General features: G+C 50.4%; 4 protein-coding genes across 5 annotated transcripts; 2 read left to right on the forward strand and 2 right to left on the reverse strand.

Annotated features, from left to right (window-relative positions):
* Positions 1-27: 27 nt before the first annotated feature.
* Positions 28-1,125, reverse strand: FAM229A (family with sequence similarity 229 member A). Its single transcript, XM_068418081.1, is given in 2 exon segments — positions 28-154; positions 1,022-1,125. Coding segments are annotated over 2 exon segments (231 nt in total).
* A 279-nt stretch (positions 1,126-1,404) lies between these two features.
* On the forward strand, positions 1,405-2,671 carry TSSK3 (testis specific serine kinase 3). The gene is given in 3 exon segments (XM_068417711.1): positions 1,405-1,608; positions 1,997-2,230; positions 2,233-2,671. Coding segments are annotated over 3 exon segments (804 nt in total). The 5' UTR covers positions 1,405-1,463; the 3' UTR covers positions 2,658-2,671.
* Positions 2,672-3,009: 338 nt separating this feature from the next.
* On the reverse strand, positions 3,010-10,688 carry BSDC1 (BSD domain containing 1). Its single transcript, XM_068417691.1, has 11 exons — positions 10,665-10,688; positions 10,343-10,403; positions 9,492-9,608; positions 8,684-8,854; positions 8,517-8,571; positions 8,019-8,134; positions 7,696-7,764; positions 7,410-7,491; positions 6,680-7,219; positions 5,514-5,617; positions 3,010-4,979 (listed from the first exon to the last, which is right to left on the reverse strand). Exons 1-11 carry the CDS (start codon positions 10,673-10,675, stop codon positions 4,947-4,949), a joined length of 1,359 nt encoding a protein of 452 aa, XP_068273792.1. The 5' UTR covers positions 10,676-10,688; the 3' UTR covers positions 3,010-4,946.
* A 97-nt stretch (positions 10,689-10,785) lies between these two features.
* Positions 10,786-16,377, forward strand: ZBTB8B (zinc finger and BTB domain containing 8B). Of its 2 annotated transcripts, XM_068417685.1 has the most exons (5): positions 10,786-10,809; positions 10,978-11,286; positions 11,491-11,941; positions 14,591-14,769; positions 15,100-16,377. In XM_068417685.1, the coding sequence occupies exons 2-5, from the start codon at positions 10,996-10,998 to the stop codon at positions 15,415-15,417; spliced, it is 1,239 nt and encodes a 412-aa protein (XP_068273786.1). In that variant the 5' UTR covers positions 10,786-10,809; positions 10,978-10,995; the 3' UTR covers positions 15,418-16,377. The 2 variants fall into 2 exon arrangements, with proteins under 2 accessions (XP_068273786.1, XP_068273784.1); XM_068417683.1 differs by having other exon boundaries at positions 10,978-11,941.
* Positions 16,378-21,341: the final 4,964 nt, after the last annotated feature.

The following is a 21,341-nucleotide window of genomic DNA, read 5'->3' on the forward strand; positions in this document are numbered from 1 at the left end:
GGCTGGCTGCCGCCGGCGCGGGGAGCATCAGGCGGTGTGAGGCCGGCCGCTCCCTCCCATGGCGATGAACATGTCAATGGGGACGTGGGGCAGCGTCAGGCAGTGGCTACCGGGGCATCACCGCAGCTGCCTGTGGGGAGAGAGTGGCGTGAGCCTGGTGGCACGGCACGGCACAGCATTGTCTGACATGGGCCAGCATGGCATGGCCTGGCACAGCACAGCCTGGCCTGGCACAACACGGTGTGGCACAGCACAGCCTGGCCTGGCACAGCACAACCTGGCCTGGCACAACACGGCCTGGCACAGCACGGCCTGGTCTGGCCTGGCCTGGCCTGGCACGGCATGGCATTGTCTGTCCTGGGGGTGTTTAGCCTGGAGAAAAGGAGGCTGAGGGGAGACCTCGCTCTCTACAACTGCCTGAAAGGAGGGTGTGGTGAGGAGGGTGTTGGTCTCTTCTCCCAGGTAACAAGTGACAGGATGAGAGGAACCGGCCTCAAGTTGCCCCAGGGGAGGTTTAGATTGGAGATCAGGGACAATTTCATCCCCAAAAGGGTTGTCAAGCACTGGAAGAGGCTGCCCAGGGCAGTGGTGGAGTCCCCATCCCTGGAGGGATTTAAAAGCCGTGTAGATGTGGTGCTGAGGGACAGGGGTTAGTGGCGGCCTTGGCAGTGCTGAGTTGATGGTTGGACTCGATGATCTTAAAGCTCCTTTCCAACCAAAACGACTCTGTGATTATATGATTCTGTGATATGGCATGGTGCAGCATGGTATGGCATGGCACAGCGTGGCACGGCATGGCACATCACAGGACACTGCCTGCCCCGATAATTCCTGCCGGCAGCAGCAGGCAGGCGGGCAGGGAGGGGTTCGAGCCATCAGACGATGCCTTTGGGAGCAAAACAAGCCGCGTTTGCTGGAGCAGGGACTGGTCTGTGTGATCAGGACATGGCGTGGCTATGCCAGGGCCAGACCCTGCACCCCTCCGGGTGTCCTGGCCCCCCCTTACCTTCCCACAGACTGCTCGGCATCCACCGGCTCCTGCGTTTCGGGAGACACAGCTGAGATGGGACAGTCGCCTGCCTCGACGGGGAACCTCCGAGCCTGCGGTGCCTGCTGGGAGCTCATGTCCGCGCCCTGGACGTGTCTGACCGGAGAGGAGCGGGTGGTGAGTGGGTGAGCACAGACCCCCGGCAATGGCGAAAGCACAGGGGGAATACGGGAAGACCCCAGCCAGCCCCGTAACAGGGCTGCCCACCCCAAGAGCCCCCACTCACGACGAGGGTGTTGCAGCCTGTCCCCCACCTCGCTGAGCAGCCGCCACCCGACTGACGCAGCGTCGACTGCATCACAATGGCACCCCCCGGGTTTGAAAGGCCCCTCCGTGCCCCCCCAGGTGCCCCCGGGCGCTGAGGTGCTGTTGCAGAGTCGCTGGGGGAGCAAAGGGTCCCAGCCCACTCGAGGACATGGAGGGGTTTTTGCTTGCCCATGGCTACCAGCTCGGCAGGACCATCGGGGAGGGGATGTACTCCAAAGTGAAGGAGGCTTCTTCCCAAAAGCACCAGAAGAAAGTGGCGATTAAAATAATTGATAAGAAGGAAGTCCCCGAAGGTAAGAGCTGACCCTGAATAAGCTCCAGGCTGAGGCACCGTCCTTCCCCGGAGGCTTTTAATTCCCAGCAGAAAACTAATTTCCCAAACTCGCCACCTTAGAGCAGATGCAGGGGGGGCAGTGCTGGGGGGTCCAGCAGAACAGCCCAGGGACCCTGGCCCGAGGATTAGGACCTGTTTAGGTGGCTGCCCCTCCGACCACAAGCATGGCAAAGTGCTGGCGGAGCCCAGCATCCCCCCTCGACCAGCATCCCTCGGGGAATGGTGCCAGGCCGTGACAACTGACCTCCCTTCCCTCTGTCCATCTACTCTGCCAGGTCCCAGAGCGGTGCCCAGAGCCAACAGCTCAGGGGTGTCCCCATGAGCAAACCTGCCTCCTCTCTTGGCAGAGTTTATTCACAAATTCCTGCCCGGGGAGCTCCAGATTGTCACACACTTGGACCACAGGAACATCATCTGTGTGTATGAGGTGCTGGAATCTGCAGAGGGTAAGATCTGCCTTGTGATGGAGTTGGTGGAGGACGGGGACATCTTTGACTACGTGCTCCACAAGGGTCCCCTGCCCGAGCCCCACGCCCGGGAGCTCTTCCACCAGCTGGTCGAGGCCATCCAGTACTGCCACGACACGGGGTGGCCCACCACGACCTCAAGGGCAAGAACGTCCTGCTGCAGGGCCACACCTTGAAGCTGGCAGATTTTGACTTCGCCAAGCTGCTCCCCAGGGGCAGCCAGGAGCTGAGCTGGACCTTCTGCGGCAGCACAGCCTACGTGGCGCCCGAGGTGCTGCAGGGCATGCCCCAGGACAGCCAGGGGGGCGATGTCTGGAGCTGGGGCGTCATCCTCTACGTCCTGCTCTGCGCCTGCCTGCCCTTCGGCAACACTGACCTCCTGAAGATGCTGCAGCAGCAGCAGCAAGGCGTCTCTGTCTCTGGGCACCTGGGGATCTCCAAGGAGTGCCAGAACCTCCTGAGAGTGCTCCTGGAACCAGACATGATGCTGAGAACCTCCATTGAGGGGGTCAGCAGGCACCCGTGGCTGACTAACCCCTGAGGAGGACTCGCCCTGCTCTCCCTGAACAGAACAGATTGTTTCTAAAATAATAAATTTGGAGGTCAGTGTTTCCCATCCCTGCAGCCTCACAGGTGCTGAGCCAGGCCTCTGGCTGGCAGAGACAAGGTCTGGTTCGCACTTTGGCTCACTCCAAGCCCTCAGTGGTGGGGAACAGGGCAGATATGAGCTCGGAGCAGCCTGGGGCAGCGGGGGCCCCAAGTGAAGCAAAACCCCTCTGAAGCAGGTGGGAGGAAAGGGAAGTTTAAAGCATTAAAGCAGGTGACACACAGACCCTCTCGAGGCAGCCGTCCCCATCCCACAAAGGAAATGAGAACACCCGAGACGGGCAGACTCTGTAGAATTCCTTTAATTGCTGTTAACTGCAAGTCTGCAAAAGGTTTGGAGAAAGTCCTCGTTACAAAACTACCAGCTGTTAGAATTGTTCCTGGTTTTCACCCCAGCTAGAAAAGGCTCAAGGAGATGCGGAATAGTTCAGGACAGAGTATTGCACAGACAACCCAACGGTTAATTTGACTAAAGGAAAGAAAAAGTGACACAGATGAGAGCACTGCACCCTCGGAGCTCTGCGGGCCCAAGGATCCAGCTGCAACTCAGAGACCATCAAACCCCGAGGGAACACAGCCCCCAGCCCCACTGGTGTCACCCACCCACACCAGGTTTTGCAGCTACAGCTAAATTTGAGCCCAGGACAGGATGAGGCTCTGCCAGGCCCACCGCACAGGGAAGAGCTGTAGCTGTCCCTGGCCCTCGTGGGGTGACAGGACAGACGTGCTGCTCTCACATAAGTGCCTGAAGTCACCGCTGCCACCAACCCACTCGTGTAGGCAGCTGCATCGGAGAATCTCCCCAGAGATGGGGGGAACCAACACCCCAACGCTTCCAAGCGCACCCAGGTTACCACTAGCCAGAACAGAAGGAAACCCACAGCTCCAGTGAAGGGGCAGGAGGACAAAGGTGGCACATACAAAACCTCCACCCGAGAGGCCACAGGCAGCAGCGAGGGCTCCATCCCTGCAGAACTGTGTGTTAGCAACATCCACTGAAAAGCACCCCAGGCCATCAGAAGGGAACTGCCCCAAGGAGAGAGGCCGGGGAGCCAAAGGAACCATGGCAAGCAGTCTCAGGGGGCTTAAGTAAAGGAACTCAAGTGAGTACAGCGAGGCTTGTGACCCTGGGGGCCATGGGGCCTGGTGTGGGTGGGACACAAGGGGTCAGATGAGTGGACAGACACAGCCTGAGACAACAGGTACCACCCCCACTTGGGTGCTTCTGCCTCCCCCCAGGCTGGGAGGGTGAACAGACAAGCCTCGATGCCAAGGGCAGAGGTTAAAGTGGTCAGTGGGCCAGACTGGGGCTTTGCAAGGGCTGAACTGGGCACCACAAGGGAGGGGTTCTGCTCCCAGGATGACCCAAACCACTGCCTGCCCAGAGGGCTCAAGCAAGAGCAAGCCACAGGTACTTTGCTTGGGAAATTTAACTCGAAGTACACAAAACCCAGCGGAGGAAGGCAGGGCAGCTGCCAAGGGGAACACAGCAGGCCTCGGCTCTTCGGGGAGCTGCTGCTCTTGCAGCAGGAACAGGAGCTTCCATTCAAAAAAGCTTCCAAGACAAAAAAGCCAGGCAGAAGCTCAGGGTCTGGCAGGGAGTTTGGCTCCTTCCAGCACGGCCCAGCTTTGGGTCAGAGCCACAAGCCAACGGCCTTTCCTTGCAGCGAGTGGCATAGAAGGAGCTTCTACTGCAGCATCTCCAGCCCCTGGCCACTCCCTGCACGGGGGAATTTCTCCTGATGAGGCCTGTCCAGCAGCAGAGTGGCAAGTGAGCAGGCACAGCGTGCATCCAGGAGCCTTTGAACTGCTGTACTGTAGATTACACACACACAAGCAAACAACCGGCCAGCTGGCAGTCTGGGGGCACCAAGCAATCCCGCCGGGCGTCCGAGTGCCCAGCGTGCCCCCAGGACCCCTCACCACGTCGTATCTGCCTCTACCCGACGCTTTGGGGGCAGTCAGTTGTGTCTTGGCCAGTCTCTAGGACCTACGGAGAAGACAGGCTCCCTAGCAGCTAAGTGTACGAGCGACCTCCTGCTTCCTCCTGCTCCAGGTCTGAAGGGGTCACTCGAGTCGCCCACAAGATTTAGCAGGAATGAAACTCCTCCAGCCTGGAACTGCAATCGCCAGCAGAGTCACACACAAAGGAACAGCCGGTCCGTGGTTTAATTCACATCCGATGGCGGAAATGAGCCTGTGACGCACACTGGAAGCAGCTGCTTTATTCCCAGTCTTCCCACTCTTCATCTTCCAGCTGCAAACAAGAGGAACATCCCTCAGTTTGTTTCTGTAACTCAGCTGGCATCTGTCAGAAGATCCTCCTGCCCAGGGCACCTGAGTCAGCACAAAGCCTGACTTACCCTCACGCTCCCACACCCTCACAACAGGGATCTGCTCGCTCTGTTCCCCTTGGGGAACCTGCACACTCATCCCTCTTCAAGCACGTCCAAACAGCTGCTCTCTGCTCCAGCTAACACCCGCGACTCCCACGGTGAGATCCCAACTAAGCCTGTGTCCCCACAGAGCGAGTCACGCCTTTGAGAAGCCTCCTGCAAGCTGCTCTAGGCAGGCGCTGCCTGCTGCAGCACTGCCCTTCCAGGCCAGCAACGGCCACGTCTTGCTGCGACGTGCTGCGCAGCCCCGGCTCCAGGATTCACCCTCTTGTTCTGAAGCACTGCAGTCTCTCTCTCTCCATCTCCCAGGGGAAGCACCTGGCAACGGCAGAGCTCACGCAGCATGGCCCCAAGGAGCTGCTGATGGTTTCTGGGAGCACCTCCCCTCGACTCACCTCCCCAGACACTTCCACCTTCGAGAGCGCCAGCTGCACCTCCTCTTCAGTCATGTCCAAATCAAAGTCCTTCTCCCAGTCCTCACTGATGTCTGTGCTGGAGCCTGTAACCACAAACATCACGACTGAGCCATCAGAGCTGCGCCTGCTCTCCAGGCCCGCTGGCGAAAGCACACAGCTGCCCAAGCAGGCCCACAGAGCCCTGGCACTCACGAGGCTCGGATCTCCCGCAGCCTGCCCGAGGACAGAAAGCCTCCCCTGCTCCCAAGAGCAGGCTGCCAGCTCGCTAACAGAGATGGGACAGACTGAACAGCCTTCCCTTGCAGCAAGGGCTGGTTCAGAGCAAGTGGGAGGTGAAATGTGTTCTCCTCTGGCCTGGGAGAACTAGGATGTGTCACGCTTCAGTCACACAGAAAATACAACAGATAAAGAATGACAGGAGTGACTTAAATATGGGGGGACTGTCATACTGCCAAACACAATGAACCTCCTGAGGCAGAGGACCAGCAGGGACACTCCTAAGGGCATCAAGCAGAGGGCAGGAAACACCACCTTCCCTAGACAGACCAGAGCTTTGCATGGGCACCCAGCCCACCAGGGACCACAGGCCTACTCCGTTCAGCCAGTAGACTTTTGATTTCTTGTCTAGTTTCATTCTGCTCCCAGATCCAGCTCAGGATCCTTGGCCACCTTGCCAGAGCTTTGGTTGCTTCCAGTGGCTTTATAGTTCTCTAACCAACAACCATTACTGTGGGAGAGCTGCAGCAGGCTCTGCTGAAGGCAGCTTCCCTGCAATGAAAGGTTTGCAGTGTCCAACATGTCCCTCCTCAGGGTTCTGGAGGAGCTTCACCCTCCATTCTCCTGGGGAAGCAGAGGAACGGGGCTTGGGAGAGGGCTCAGGACAGAGCCAGCTGTGGCACCAGCCCAGCTGCCTGCTGAGAGCAATTGTCACTGTCTGATGTGACCAACTTGACCCTGCCCAACAGCACAAGGATTTGCTTCCACTTCAGTTTTGGCCACTAGACAGCCTTTGGATCTAACCTTCCTGCGTGATTTTCAAATCACTTTTCTCCTCCTCATTATCACAAAATCAGAGCCCTTTCCCCCAAAGCTGCCACCCCCAGCAGAAGGTTTCCAGGCCCTGTGCTGGCCCCACACACACCCACCTTTCTTGCCGTTGTTGGAGGGGGTGGATTTCCCGCTATCCGAGTTCAGCTCAAAGACTCGCAGATCCGTTGGTCCTTCCTCTTTCAGAGTCTCTGTCCTGCCCTGGGCTTTGCTCTCCACCTCTTTGAGCTCTGTAACAGCCCGTTGCTCTGAGGATGCTGCTGACTCCCGGGCAGGTGCAGAAGGATGACCAGGTTCTGGGGGCTTTGGCAGGGAGCTCTGCTCTTCCGAGGTGGCCTCCAGCAGCCTCTGGGAGAGGTCTCTGGTCCCAGCTGGTGGTGCTCCAGTCTGTAGCTGCGCAGCAGGCACAGAGGCAGGGTTTGCAATCTGAGTCACAAGGGAGATGCTCTCACTGCTCTCAGAGGGGCTCCCCTCTGCTGGGGCTGGCTCCGGAGGGAGGACAGCCCAGCTTTCCTCTGAGGGTCCCTTGTGAGCAGTGGGGTGGCTTCCCTCCAGGGCTGCAGGGGCAGATTCTTTCTCTGCTGCTTCTGGAAATTTCACGTTTGCACAAGGCAGGGGTGACATCCCCAAGAACTCCTCTGTAGGAAGGCAGAAGAGAAGTGAGAGATGTTTCAGCGAGCGCAGCAGCAGCTGACAGTGCAGCAGGGTCGGCTGCAGCTGGGCTGGGAGCTGAATTTGTGGGGGCGAGGAGGAGCCACCACCCTCTCTAACTGAGACCTACAGAGGTCTGCACAAGCCCTCCCGCAGATCCCCAACCATCTGACCCACCTTCATCCTCCTCCCAGCCTGGCTCCTCCTGGTGAATGCTCTGCTCCGCTCGCTGCTTCAGAGCCTCCCTCCGGGCTTCATCCTGCAGGGAATTCAGCGTCAGCACACGCTCACGTCCCCAGTCCTTTCCTCCCCCAGGTATTTCAGCATCAGTGACAACAAGGACACAGACAAGGCAGCCCAGATCCCTGCTTCTCCAGGAAAACTATCTTCTGCCTCTTTGGTCTGCACTGGAGAGCTCCTTGAGTGCCCACCCACTGGGGGAGACACCCACCTCCTCACCTACCTGCTCCAGGCGATGCACTTTGTAGAAGTAGCGCTGCCAGAATTCAGAATGGGAAACAGCCACCGGGACCTGGGAGCGACACGGGGAACACCAGGAGTGACTTCAGAGGGAGGACTGCGCTCACTGCCCTGCTCCCCTCTCTCCTCCCGAGCCTTGCAACCACCCCCATAACCTGTGCCATAACACATAACATCCCTGTGCCAGTCTACCACACAACCACAGTCCTTTCTACCACCACCGCCAGGGCCCACGCAGCTCAGGGCTTCCCTGCACCATACCCCAAGGCAGAAGTTGCCCACTACAGGAGCCAGGCAGGGCCTTACCATTTTGGTGTAGAGAGCCCGGATGGAAGGGCTGGTTGCCAGCAGCTCTGCGATCTCCCCCTTCTTCTCCTCTAGGCTAAACTGAGAGAGCCAGGCCTCAAGGAGCTCAGCAGGGCCTGTACAGGACAAACACAGAGGTAACAGTCCTTGGCACAAACAGGGCAGGAATAGTTTTGGCAAGTTTCATTGGAAAATACTATGGACCAGACCAGCTGGGGTGAGCAAGGGGAAAAGAAGGAGGGAGACACGGGTCTGAGCCCACCCGATGCCATGGGTCCTCTGTCAGCACAAGGCCAGCTGCAGTTTAAACTGGCCCAGCAAACTCTCAGTCTAAGCTAGTCCCCAGCGCAACAGACAGATCTGCTTTCCATAAACATGACCCCATCTGCAGCCAGGCCAGCAGGCCCACTGGCGAAAAGCTCTGGGCAACTCAGGACGGCCCACAGACCCCACGCAAGCACCAGCCTGGCTCAGCAGCACTGCCAAGCCCTCCCGTACCATCAGGTTCGTTGCAGTAGGTGGCTGGGTCTGACTGGAGGCTGTAGAGGCGAGCCTGGAGGAGACACAAGGCAGAGCCATCAGTGGAGGGGCAGCAGCAGAGCCCCAAGAGGACAGGGCTCGGGACTCTGCATCCCAAAGAGAAGCTCTGGGAACAGGGCACTCACCTTGGCGCTGTCATAGGGCTCTGTGGTACCTGTGGGTGTTGCCATCAGTGTTATGACATCGCAGTCAATGGTTTTATCCGGCGAGGGAGCAAATGTGTCTGAGATGACACCCAGGAAGTCAGAGAGCCCTTTCCTCACCTTTTCAGTCGCACCTGAGGAACCTTCTGTCCTCTTGAAAAGAAAAAGCAGCACAGTGTAAGTAACAGTGCCTGCAGCAGCAGGACAAGCCCCAGTCTTTCCTGGATAGGTTCCTTTAAGGAAGCGCAATGTCTCACCCTACAAAAACATGCTAATGAGGCAGTTGTGTGGCCAGGGCTGGGCTAGAAGGGTGTGGTGGCAGGCAGTAGCCCCAGGTGGTGGGGGGCAGGTAGGCCTTGTAATAGGTTTGTGGGGAACTGAGCCTGGGCTTTGCAGGGAAGGACACAGCCAGGTTCAGGGACTGGCTGGTTTGGGGGTTGGACTGTCACAGCAGAAGCTGCACAGGGCTGAGGCTGACAGCTTGTGCAGGGATCCAGTATCATGCTACAGCGACACTGCCAGGATCCCACCTACACAGCACACAGGGAGAGGGAAAGCACAGGGAACCTTTCTCCACTCATCTCCAGAGGTTCCTCATCACTACAGCAAGGAAATGCCACACAGTGCTCAGCACCAAACCTGCACCCGGGAGAAAGTCTGAAACCTGAAGCTCATGGCTATACGTTGGGGTTTGTTCAGGGGATCATGTCCTCAGAGGCAGGTACATCGTGTTCACCCCCTGCTTTGCTTTCTGCAACGAGAATCCCAGCTCTCTTACTCCCGTACTCACTGCCAGCTTGTCCTTGACCACACTGGCCGTAGCAGCGATAGTGCAGGCTGTGTCATGCTGCACCACTTGAGTGAACTCAGCCAGGTCCCGCTTCATGAATTCCAAAGCTTCTGTGGACTGTAAGAAGACGACAGATAGATTGTGTCATCTTTTTGCTCTGCAACAAAGCTGCCCTCACTCTGGGAACACGTGGCACATTACAAAGATTAGTTTGAGAGCCTTTAACCCAGCCGAGCCCTTACCCCAACTCATGCAATGGGTAAAACCATAATAAACAGAATAACAACGAGAAACTGCTACACCCTAATCACATTGCAGTGGCTTTTTTTAAGTTAAGAATGGAAAAAGACAGGTTAGGAAAAACCTTATCCTGAGTTTTGTGTATAATTAACATAAGCAACGCTATCACAGGCAGGAAATTACACATCAGAAAGCGATGCTGCAAGCACATGCCCTCTTTGCTCAGGTGCTGATTTTCACATCAACAGAGCCCAACGCTGCTCCCTTGAGCCATAAGATCCGAGTGCAGCAGGCAGGTCCCCCGCTCCCAGAGTTAAACCAAGTACATCTGAACTCCCTCTATGTACACCGATCGGTCCCCCTCCCGGGGTCCTGGGCCCCACGACAGCCACACGCCCTCGCTGGGCGCCAGGTAGTCACTAGGGCCCGGCCCAGAAGGCACCCGAGCCGTCCCTGACAAAGCCGCTGTTGCAGCCCCGGCCCAGCCAGCGCCGCAGCCCGCAGGGAGCGCGGTGCCGTCCCCACAGGGAGCCAGTCAGCGCCGCGGCTCCCTCAGCCTACCGAACCCCTGCGGGGCCGCCCCGCAGGCCCGGCCCGCTGCCTCCTCCTACCTTCTCCTTGACGGCTTGGTAGCTCTGCTGCAGCCAGCTCCGCCACCAGCCCGCGTCCTCCCTGCCAGGGGACACGCCCGTCAGGCAGGCCTGAACCCAGACCCACCACGGCCCTGCCGCTCCCCCGCCCGGCCCGCGGCCAAGGCCCCACCGCGCCACTCCCCGAGGCCTGCCCCGTTCCCACCGCCCCCCCGAGGCCCGGCCCCGGCCTGTTCCCTACTGCCGCCCCCCGAGGCCCGGCCCCGGCCCGTTCCCTACTGCCGCCCCCCGAGGCCCGGCCCCGGCCTGTTCCCCGCCGCCCCCTCAGCGATGCCGGACTCACCCCTCCGCCATCTTGGCGGCCTGACGTCACCACTATTTACCGACCCCTCACCCTGCAGGCCCCGCCCCCGTGGCCATGACTACCCGTGACGTCACTTCCTCCTCCTCCCAGCGGGGCGGGCGGGAGCGGCGGCGGCGGGCGCCAGGTACCGGGTGGGAAGAGCCTCGTCGCAGCGGCGGCAGGGAAGGGCCGGGGGGGTCTGCGGGGAGGTGGCGCGGCCTCTCCCGGTCTCTAGAAGTTACCAGCGGCTGCGGGGCGGGGGGAAGCTGGCGGGAGCCCTGCGGCTGACGGTGCCTTCTCGTTGGGTGTGCAGCGAGCGGCGGCGGGAGCCATGGAGATGCAGTCGTACTACACCAAGCTCCTGGGGGAGCTCAACGAGCAGCGCAAGCGGGACTTCTTCTGCGACTGCAGCATCATCGTGGAGGGGAGGATCTTCAAAGCGCACAAAAACATTTTATTCGCCAACAGCGGCTATTTCCGAGCCCTGCTGATCCACTACATCCAAGACAGCGGACGCCACAGCACCGCCTCTCTGGACATTGTCACCTCGGAGGCCTTCTCCATCATCCTAGATTTCCTTTATTCCGGGAAGCTAGATCTCTGCGGGGAGAATGTTATTGAGGTGATGTCTGCGGCTAGCTATTTGCAGATGACCGATGTGGTCAACTTCTGCAAAACGTACATAAGGTCGTCGTTAGATATTTGCAGGAAAATAGAGCGAGAAGCTGCTTTCTATCAGGCTGATAGTGGGAGCGGTAGTTCTGCGAGAGAGGGCACCTCGTACAGCTCCAAGAGCCAGTGCTCTGCCTCTGTCTCTTCCCTGCAGGAAAAGGAAAGGATTTCGGATTGCCAGAGAGACCCTCCGTGTGGTGAGTGCAGCAGCTGCCATCCCCTGGAGCTTGTGGTCAGAGACCCAGTCAGCAGCGACTCTCCGGACGACGTTAATTCTTCGCTGCCCAAGGGGGTGGAACCCAAAGTAGAGTTTGACTCGGATGAAGTAGAGGTAGAAGTGGGTGAACGGCTGCCGCAGTATCCGACTCCGTTGTCCCTCGAGCAGATGGAAGAGGGGCTGCACGGCGGGCAGGCGATGGACCTGGCCTGCAATAACTATCATATGAAACAATTCCTAGAGGCCCTGTTGCGCAACAGCTCAGCTCAGAGAAAGGACGATGTGGTTCATCACTTTGTCCGGGGCTTTGAGGGTAGGCCAGAGGATGCAGGGGTAGCCATGAGTTCCATGATGGACATTCACAGCGACTGGTATGGTGAGGACACAGGTGAGAGGACTCTGGGGGGGGCCTAGTCTGTATAACTGAGGAGGAAACGGCTTAGTTGTGCGTCTTCCGTTGTTACTCTTGTTCTTGTTGAGGAATATATTGCTGAATATTATGCCATAGCAAAATAAACTATTGTTCTGGACTTCAAAAGAAAGCTGTACTCATTTATTCAGTGCAGCACTCGGGAGGTAAGTATTTCTAACAGCTTTTACAGTCTCTTTGAAACAGATGCTGGAGCTTGGTGTTGGTGGTACTGCTTTAATAAACACTCTCATTTGGGACCTTGTTGAATGGCAGGTGAATTTTTAAAATGAATCTTCCTCTCATATTGTTAGTGTTATAAAGAGTAATCAGAAAGACAAGTTGAGCTGCCACAAGAGGGATCTGCTGTAGAACCTGACAGAGCAGAAGTAGCTTATTCCACTGGAGCTCCCGCCAGCGCATCGGTTGCTGGATGATAGTCTGAACTTCAAAAGGGCAGAAATCAGTTTTATTCAATACTGAGTGAGATGCAGAAATTCTTTAGGAGCACTGAAAGCTTTAAACTCTGTGGTATTGCATAAAGATGAGACTTAACTTTTACCTCTAGAGGCAGACTCACTTTTCAGCTGCTGCCCACCTGAGGTTCCGCTGCTTTGCCAAGCCCAGCGCCAGCTGGGATGTCTCCTGCTGGTGGGAATGTCTCCTAGCAGAGTGTCAGGGACCTGGAGAAGCAGCTGTTTATGTCCATATACATTTCTCCTCAAGTGGACAGTAAGGATTTGGGCATTTTATCTGCTTATGGTAATGTTGGTGCACAACTTGCCTCGTCCAAACAGCCTTACGAAGATGGGAGGCGGCTCTGACAAAGGCTGCAGGTGCCGTAGCTGTTGAGGATGTGACAAATGCAATAATGGTGTGGGCAACAGAGGGGAAATCTTTCACTGAATATTCTACTCTAGATAGCAAGCTTACCTTCACGTCATTTTCAGCTCAAGCATGCATGTGTGATCTTAAAGCCACTAAACCCAATATTATCTCTCACTCCTTTAAAGTAAGGAATCTGATAGAACCACAAATCCAGTCTTAGTCACCAAAAGACTGAAGTTACCAGCACAGAGTGCTGGCACCAGATCATGCCTGTGGTTTGTGACATGTAGCAAGGCAAGAGCATCTAAAACACAAACTTCGCTTTTTCTTTTTAAATCTTCAGCCTGTTAATGAATCATTAAAAGGGAGATGCTTCTAGAATTTGATAGAGAACAGCAGGTGTTAAGACAAAGTATTAGAAATGTTAATGGTAGAGGTGCTTTAAATAGGAGTGGGGGGAAAAAACCCAAACCTTGCATTAGTTGTGTCTCTCTGCTAAAACAACACCGTAAGCATTTAGTAGAATGGAAGTATCTCTTCTCAGCTTTTAGTGCTCCTGCTATCTTGGCATTTGCACAAGACGCCAGGAATGAGAAATACAAAGTCCAGATAAAAGAGAGTCTCTATTGTGCCTTTGGGCTGCCCAATGAGATAAATGCCACTTATTTTCAAGTGTCCACATCTGTTCCAGTCATCCTTGTCCCCTCTACAGCTGATGGAGGGTAGACAGGCACCTCTAGAGAGCCTGGAAGCAAGGAATGTCTAAGAACTGCTTTTCTCTTTTTACACGCAGCTCTAAATATCCAGCAGGGATTAGCAGTGCTTTGTGAAGGTCCAAAATTGGGTGAGATGAATTTCACTTGATAGCCACACGTTAATATTGGACACTCCTTTTTTTTTAAGACTGGGTTGGACAAATGTTAGTAGGAGGAATGTTCTACAGCCCCAACTTTGGTGTAGCTGTTAAAGAGCTCAAGGCTTGATATGAAAACACTTGCCTGAAACAGTTCCTGAAACAAGGAAATGTAATCTTTTAGTATATCCCAACCTTTATGGTGGAAATGAAGCTCGTGTATGGGCTGATACTAAAAAACGTGGCAATACCCCTGTTTCTGCAAAATGTGATCTTCAAATTTAATTCTCTCCTTTTGCATCTGACTTCCAAAATTGCATACTGCTTGTGTGCATATAGTTTGATTTTAGGAAAAGTAAAATATCATCAGCAAATGTATTGGAGTCCTTCATCTTGTTATCACCAACAGAAAGGCTGAAGTGAAGGGCAGTAGAAACAAGCATTTGTATTTTCAGATGGGTTCCCCACATCTAAATTTATGCACTTTGTAAAAGCACTTGGGAAATATTGTGCTACTTCTACCTGTAATTTGTGTTAAAGGTTTTAGTTTCTAATGCTGTTTAATGGTATCTTAAAAAAAAAAGGAAGTAGGAGACTTTCTACGGCTGAGATAGTGCAGAGACCCCACTGCACTAAAAGCAAATTTTTGGCACTTAATTAAATGGCTTCTTAAAATAAAATTAATTTGTTTTTCTGTTGTGAGCCAACTCCCTTTGAGTATCAGCTGCATAAGCAGAGGCAGGCTGATTTTCAAGGGACTTGATCATCTGCAGCTGCATGAATGTCTCCTGAAATTGCACCCTGCAGAAATTCCAGGTAAGCCAAATACCCAGAGAGGGGAAAGTGTGATTACCTTGACTCAGATTTGCAGCAAGGAGGATAAGAAGCCAGTGTAGCTAACGGTGGTGAACTGCCTAATCTAACGCGTTGTGTTTTTCTCCCCAAAGGTGATGTGTTAGTTGTGCCCATCAAGCTTCACAAATGTCCGTTCTGTCCCTACACGGCTAAACAGAAAGGAATCCTAAAACGGCACATTCGCTCTCACACGGGCGAGAGACCCTACCCCTGTGAGACGTGTGGGAAACGTTTCACTCGGCAGGAGCACCTTCGGAGTCATGCTTTAAGTGTAAGTTTGAAAGATTGCATCTTACCAGGAAAGTTTTAAAAGTTTTTGGTGTTTCCCAATTGTATTTCCCAAAATATGTTGGACAAAATGATGGTTGCCAACATGAGTTAAGCTTTTCTAGTAATAAGTTTAAGCCACTGATACTTGGTTCATTAGCACTTATGTAGCCCCAGATCTTTGTCACTGGAAATGTGATGGGATCACCTGCCCTTTAGCTTAAGTGTAGATGTTTTTCTGTTCTAGGAATATATGCAAACGAGCACCCCAGAAAGAGCTAAAGCAGGAAGGCAGATTGCCTTTTTTACCACAGTGTTTTATTTTTAACTTCAGGTGCATCGATCCAACAAGCCCATCATCTGTAAAGGCTGCAGGAGAACGTTCACCAGCAGCCTGTCTCAAGGATTACGCCGCTTTGGCTTGTGCGACAGCTGCACCTGCGTGACCACTACCCACGAGGACTCGATGCCCATTAACCTCAGCCTAATGGAACCTTCATCAGAAGGCCAAGAGAAAGGTGATGCCGATAATGATTGGCCCATATATGTGGAGTCTGGAGAGGAAAATGATCCAGCTGATGATGATGATGCTGATGGTGATGACAAGCAGGAAATCCACAGGAGCTTATCGGACCGAGAAACACTTATGTAGCAGTGAGAGCGGGAGGATCTGAAGTGTCTCCCTGACAGTGGTCGGTCTGCAACAGCAAACTGTGTATTTATCCATTTAGTGAGACTGTGCTGTTTTTTATTATTCCCTTTTTTAATAGAAGAGTGGGGAGAATTGGGATTTTTAATACTTTTAAGTTTTCAGTGCTGTGCACCAGAAATCTGTGAAGAATCTTCTGTCTGGGGTTCACAGAGGTTGTACTTGAGCAATTTCCAGTGGTGTGTCTGCCTCCTACTTTTGATTTTGCAGGTGGAACATCTCTGTGTTGTTTTGATAACAGGTTTCTTCAAATAATGCTGTCAAGGTCCTTAGTCCCTGATCTGAAGGGGGCACCATCTTCTCTCTGAAGATTACGTTAAAAGAAATGTAGTTTTCATCCATTACCTTGGACTTTTCTAAACTAAGTTGTGATCCTTCTGCATTAGGACAGTATTATCTAAATTGTAAACCTTAAGTGTTTGCTTAGACTGGATTTGACCTGGAAAACAGGGCAGATAAACCTGGATAACAAAAATATGCTGCTGCTGAAAGCATAGACAGAATAAACATATTTCACATGTCCTTAACTGCAGGTATTTAGAGAACAAGCTTCTCTTTCTGAATTGTTTTTACTGCATCTTCCTCTCTCGAGAGCTCGGACTACAGATCTTCAGATGTGTCTTTAATGTCATTTAGACATTAGTAGTCTCAGCTTAAGAACCTTTAAGCACACATTACGGTGTCTAGAGCCCTGGTGTCTCAGTTTAGACTAAACGAACTGCCCAATTCTCTTCAGCTTTCTACAGTAGAAGTTAAAAGCTGTCAACGGGGTTACTTGGGAAGTCTGATTTTGGTAAGTTAAATCACCAGGTTCACAGCTGAGGAGTGGCTAAATATGAATATCTGAGCTATGCATATAAAAGAGCTCTGAACACCCTTTTTTGAAGCAATTGGGTAGGAAATCTCAGAAATTTTTACCAGCCTCTTTGTATGCAAATCCTTTTCTTTCTCTTTTACTATATTTTCTTTTAGTCTTTGGTGATTCTTCTCACAGTTTATATTGTTGTGTGAATTTATTCAAGTACTGTTTTTTTAAAAAAAAACTTCAGTGTGGACCTCATGTTTCTTTGCTGGGATAGATAGAGGTTGGCTTTCAAAGGAGGTGAGTTTTTTTACCTTTCCAGTACCAAGTTGATATAAGCTATCAAAAATCAAGCTGGGAAGCTTTAGAAGAAAACGCACAGAAACAGAAAGCCTCTTTGCTTATGGGTTACCTGCTGTTTCCTAATGAAGAGACAAAACTGAAATATACTGTGAAATAAGACTGTTAATGCTTCTTGATTATGTTGTTAAGTGTTTCATGAAAAGGCAAATTGTATATGAGTCTTTCTAGCTGGAGTAGTGCTGGATCAGAAGCCTGTAGATAGATGTGGCTGATAAAGAATGAGCAGTTCCTCCCACTTAACAAGACAGTGATCCTTGAGGTTTTTACTGTAAAGACTTTACACTTGGCAAACATTGGATGGAACCTAAAAACAAAAATTCCTCTGATTTAACCAGGGTTTTTTTTTCCATATCTTGTGTTTTTATTTTACATACTGAATGCAAACAATTCAGCTTCTCTCTGTGCTACATCCTACAGTGAAACAGTAGTCCTACAGGGATGTCGCAATTTACTTGTGAGAGGAGATCCTGATGTCACAAACGCAGTTAAGAATTCATTGCCAGATCATGTAGGATGAGGAAAGGAGAAACAAGCTGCTTTTAAAATAAGTCACTTCTTTGAAAAATTCAGGGCTTTATAGCCCCTGTTTTAGTCATCTAAATTAAGACCATCAAAGAGACAAGTCACGTAGATGCCAGATTTGGAGCTGAGCTCCTGTGAAAATCCTGCTGTGGTTTTGGGTCCGTAGCACTTCTGAAAGTCTGAGCAAAATGGGGGCTTGTAGATCATGCCAGCACGTTTGAAAACGCCACCTCCAGCACACCTGGGCTAGTCTTTTGGGCTACTACTCTATTTTTGTTGAGTCCATCCAACATCAGAGGGTATTTTTTTTGTATCTGCTTATCTGATAAAGGAAGAACTTCTGTGTGTGAGAACACCTGAAAAAGAGACACTATATCTGTGTTTGTTAGGAGACGAACTTGATAATGAGAGTGGAGTAAGAATGTAAATAGGAATCCAAAATGGTATTTAGTGACCAGGCATCCCAATTCCTGGTCATTCTAGCATGAAGGTGCCACCTCGTTGTAAATATTGGTAGGGGCCGTTCGATAAGGAGTATCAGCTGAGCGTGGTTCTGGCTAATTGTGTGCGCCACAATTAAACTGTCACAAGATTTAGCTTCTCACACTGCTGAGCCGTGCTGAGGTGCGGGCTAGCGAGCTCTGAACCTGTGAAGACATTCAGAGCAGGGAAAACGAACCCTTGCGAAGTCCGTGTGTAGTAAGAGCTGCAGGAATGACTGCAGAGACCTTCAGCGATCTTACTTCAACCTGCTTTCGTTGGTCTTAGAGATTGTTCTTGTGCGTCTTGTGCATAGAGAATGGAGCTGTGTTCAGGGTTGTGTCGCGCTGGGGAAGGGGTGCGGGTGGGGGGGACGCCGTCCACATTCCAGGTTGAACGTGGCCACCAAAATCGATGTTTCCTGTTGATCTGTCACTTTGTGCCGCTTCGTTTTCAATGGAGTCCTTCAGCCTCTGTATTTAGAAGAGGATGTAGTTTATCCACATTCTTGTGACCAGATGTTCATGTAAATCTGTTTGCTGTGCTTTCCACTTAGTTTTTCGATGTTTTTCCTGAAATCTTCCGTTGTAGATCCAGCCTCTACAAGCTTTGAGAAAATGATGTAGCTGTTTTAAAAATATTCATATGGTGCTCAATGAAGACTCAAAAAAAATGTTTTTAGGGAAGTTATTTCTAATATAATCTCTTTCTCAAAGGTTTTTAAAGGCTATGCAGACTACATATCTTAAAGTCTTAGCTCTACACCGTTGACTTTGTTTAGGAGTATACGTTTTAACGTACTTTTGCACATAATTGCACTGTATTTCACTAAAGGAATACATGCTGCACTGGTATTCGTAGCGTGTTTAACCTCTTGGTGCAAGACCTTGTAAATCTTCCAAATGTGGTCATTTAATTTACTGATGTTTTGTAAGGCCGTTTCATAACTGAAGTCCTTTAGTTGAAATGACAAACTCTTATAAACCGAACCTTATTTGTAGAAGTGACTTAACAATATTTGTGGATCTTGGAGCATTCTGGAGCTTTTTGATTGTCTAGAAAATAAAACTCTCTGAGAGGGTTGCTTTGATTTTTTTACTGTTCAAAAGTTGACTGAGTAAACGTGGGAGTGTCTAGATTAAGGCTCACATTTCAATTTTTGGGAATTAAAAATGAATATATCCAGTTCTGGTGACAGTTTGCAAGCAAGAATCAGATTCTTGGTAAGAAAGGATTAAAAGGATGCTGTCAGCTTAAAACCCAGCTAACTGGGGTTTTTTTTTTAGAAAATCTTTTATATTATTAACATTGACTTTGTTTCCTTATCAGTTTTTGTAGTTTTATAATCATCTTAACTTTTTAAACTCTTTTTAAAGCTTTTCATTTTTCATGCTGGATAAAATAAAATTCCATGCAACTGGGAAGCGGTCATGGATCCCAGCTAGAAGAAAACGCTGTCAAATGCCTACACTAAAATGTGTGTGGGTTGGGGGCGGGCGGGGGGAACAGACTCCCAAATACTCTTTCTAGATAATTCTGAATGATATTGGATATTTAGGACAGTGTATTATGATTTCCTTTTCATTTTCAAAAATGAAGGGATCTCCTGGTGACCTGGAGGCTGAACAACCATTTGTATTGGTACTAGAAGACAACGTAAATTAAAAAGCTCTTTCATTATGACGGGGATATGGTCTTATCTTGCATACTTTGTATTCCTCCAGGTGTTAGGTCCTGTAACACTGCAAAGTTTCCTGACATGGAATGATCAGCAACTCATCTATGACTACTAAAAATTACATATTTTTATGTCACACAGTGTTTCTCAAAAGCTTTTAAACAAACAAAATGTTATCAGAAAATTACTTTTCCTTTAAGAGGTATAACACTAGTTTAAAAGCAACAATTTTTTGCAAGAGCATGGATTAAAATTCCTGCTGTTCACATTTTCTCATTAAATGCATTTTTAGATCCAGCGCAAAAAAAAAAGGCAACTAATTACTTCCCCAAGTATGGTACGTTTCTGATGCAGTGGAAAAAAACGGCCGCTATTTCTTCACTGGTAGAAAAAGAAAAGAAATCGTGTTGCTTTAGCCCAAGGTTATATGCAGTTTTACTTATATTTTCAAAATTTAAAATAAAACCCTTGGTAAATGCATATTACTCATACATTTGGGAAAAATCCATTGCATCCAGCAAATTAATCTTGTGAATCAATGCATGTCAGTCTTTGAACTGTGGTACTTCGATTGTTCTGTATACTCTCTTGAGGTTTCTTTGGCAAGAAATATCATAATGTATTTAAAGTCAGAAAATATACCGTAACTGAAGCCTGTGATTTTTCAGAAACATTTATTTTAAGGAAAACTGAAATCTTGTAACTGTTGTTACTGTTCATTATATTTAGTTACCAAAACCCAAACAAAACAATGCAAAATTTATGTGAATAATTTTTGTATCAGCACTAACAATGTCATTTTTCAAAACTAATTTGTAAATTGTTCTCTGAAAAGCAGACTATTAGTCTTGCTTTGCAGCACTCCTGTTGCTGTGAGAAGCTCCTCCTCTGCGTAGTTGCCAAATTTATTCCCACTGGATAAACTCTCCAAACAACATCTCAACTTCAAGTGGAACTTTCTTGGCTAGAAACAGTTAACTCTAAATTTTAGAAATTACAGAACAAAGGACTAGATTAAACAACGAAATACATTTCTAGAGTCTGTGGATTGTTTGTAACGTGTTGTTGTGCAAAACAGGACAAAATCAGTCCCCGTGTGTGACAAAACCAAAGCCCGTTCCATGGCCGTTCCGAGCTGCAGCAAGCAGACTCCTGGGCAAGGTTTCTGAAGTATTCTGAGTAAAACACTTGCAACGTCTTTAAAAATTCTAATGAAGCTACTCTAGATACCACTGCATTTTTTCCTGCTTTTTAAATGCTGTTACCTGTTCCTAGCCAATGGAGAACCCTTGAGGTCCTATTAATATTGATACAAACCACCAAGCAGAGCACTCTCTGATACACAAGTACCAATTACCTGAAGAGTCAGCTAAGTCAAACAGAGCACATACCTACAAACAGTTCTTTTCAAAAGGAAGGCTTCAGCAGATGAAATAAGTTGGGCATGGATCTGAAAAAAATATGTAGAATGTTATATGTGTTCTATAAGAAGAGGTGCTACTTAGTTGAATTGACAGGCAACATCAAGCTGTAGAGGAATGAATTCAAGTGGTATTAAAACCCGATACTGCAAATAAATTTTCTGGTTTATATTAAACAATCTAAGTGACTGTTTAGTTGTTTGTTGTCTTTATTTCTCAGTAACGGAATCGGTAATTGTAAGTTTATGTTAGTTGGCAATAAACTAAATTCTATGAAATTCCCCAACTCGAGGCTTTTGAGTCCAAATCAGTTGCTCTATGGATGAATACAACAAGCAATATTTTTACATGAATCCTCTTCCAGTCCCCTACAATTTGTGACCTGGGGACTTCTGGAGGCACAGGACATTTCTATACGTAGCTCTCAAGTCTCTCATGACCGTGTCTGTTACAGGGCTACACCAGTCTCAAATGTTTCGCATCCGCAGCCTGTAGCAGGCGGTTCCAGCACCCAGCTACGTGCCAGGCACAGAACCGCATCCTCTTGCTTGCTCTGACCCTGCCACCCACCAGCTTCGTTTGCTCTCACCTTCCTCTTACG

The sequence above is a fragment of the Nyctibius grandis genome, chromosome 24 (genome assembly GCF_013368605.1).
Source record: "Nyctibius grandis isolate bNycGra1 chromosome 24, bNycGra1.pri, whole genome shotgun sequence".
NCBI lineage: Eukaryota > Metazoa > Chordata > Aves > Nyctibiiformes > Nyctibiidae > Nyctibius > Nyctibius grandis.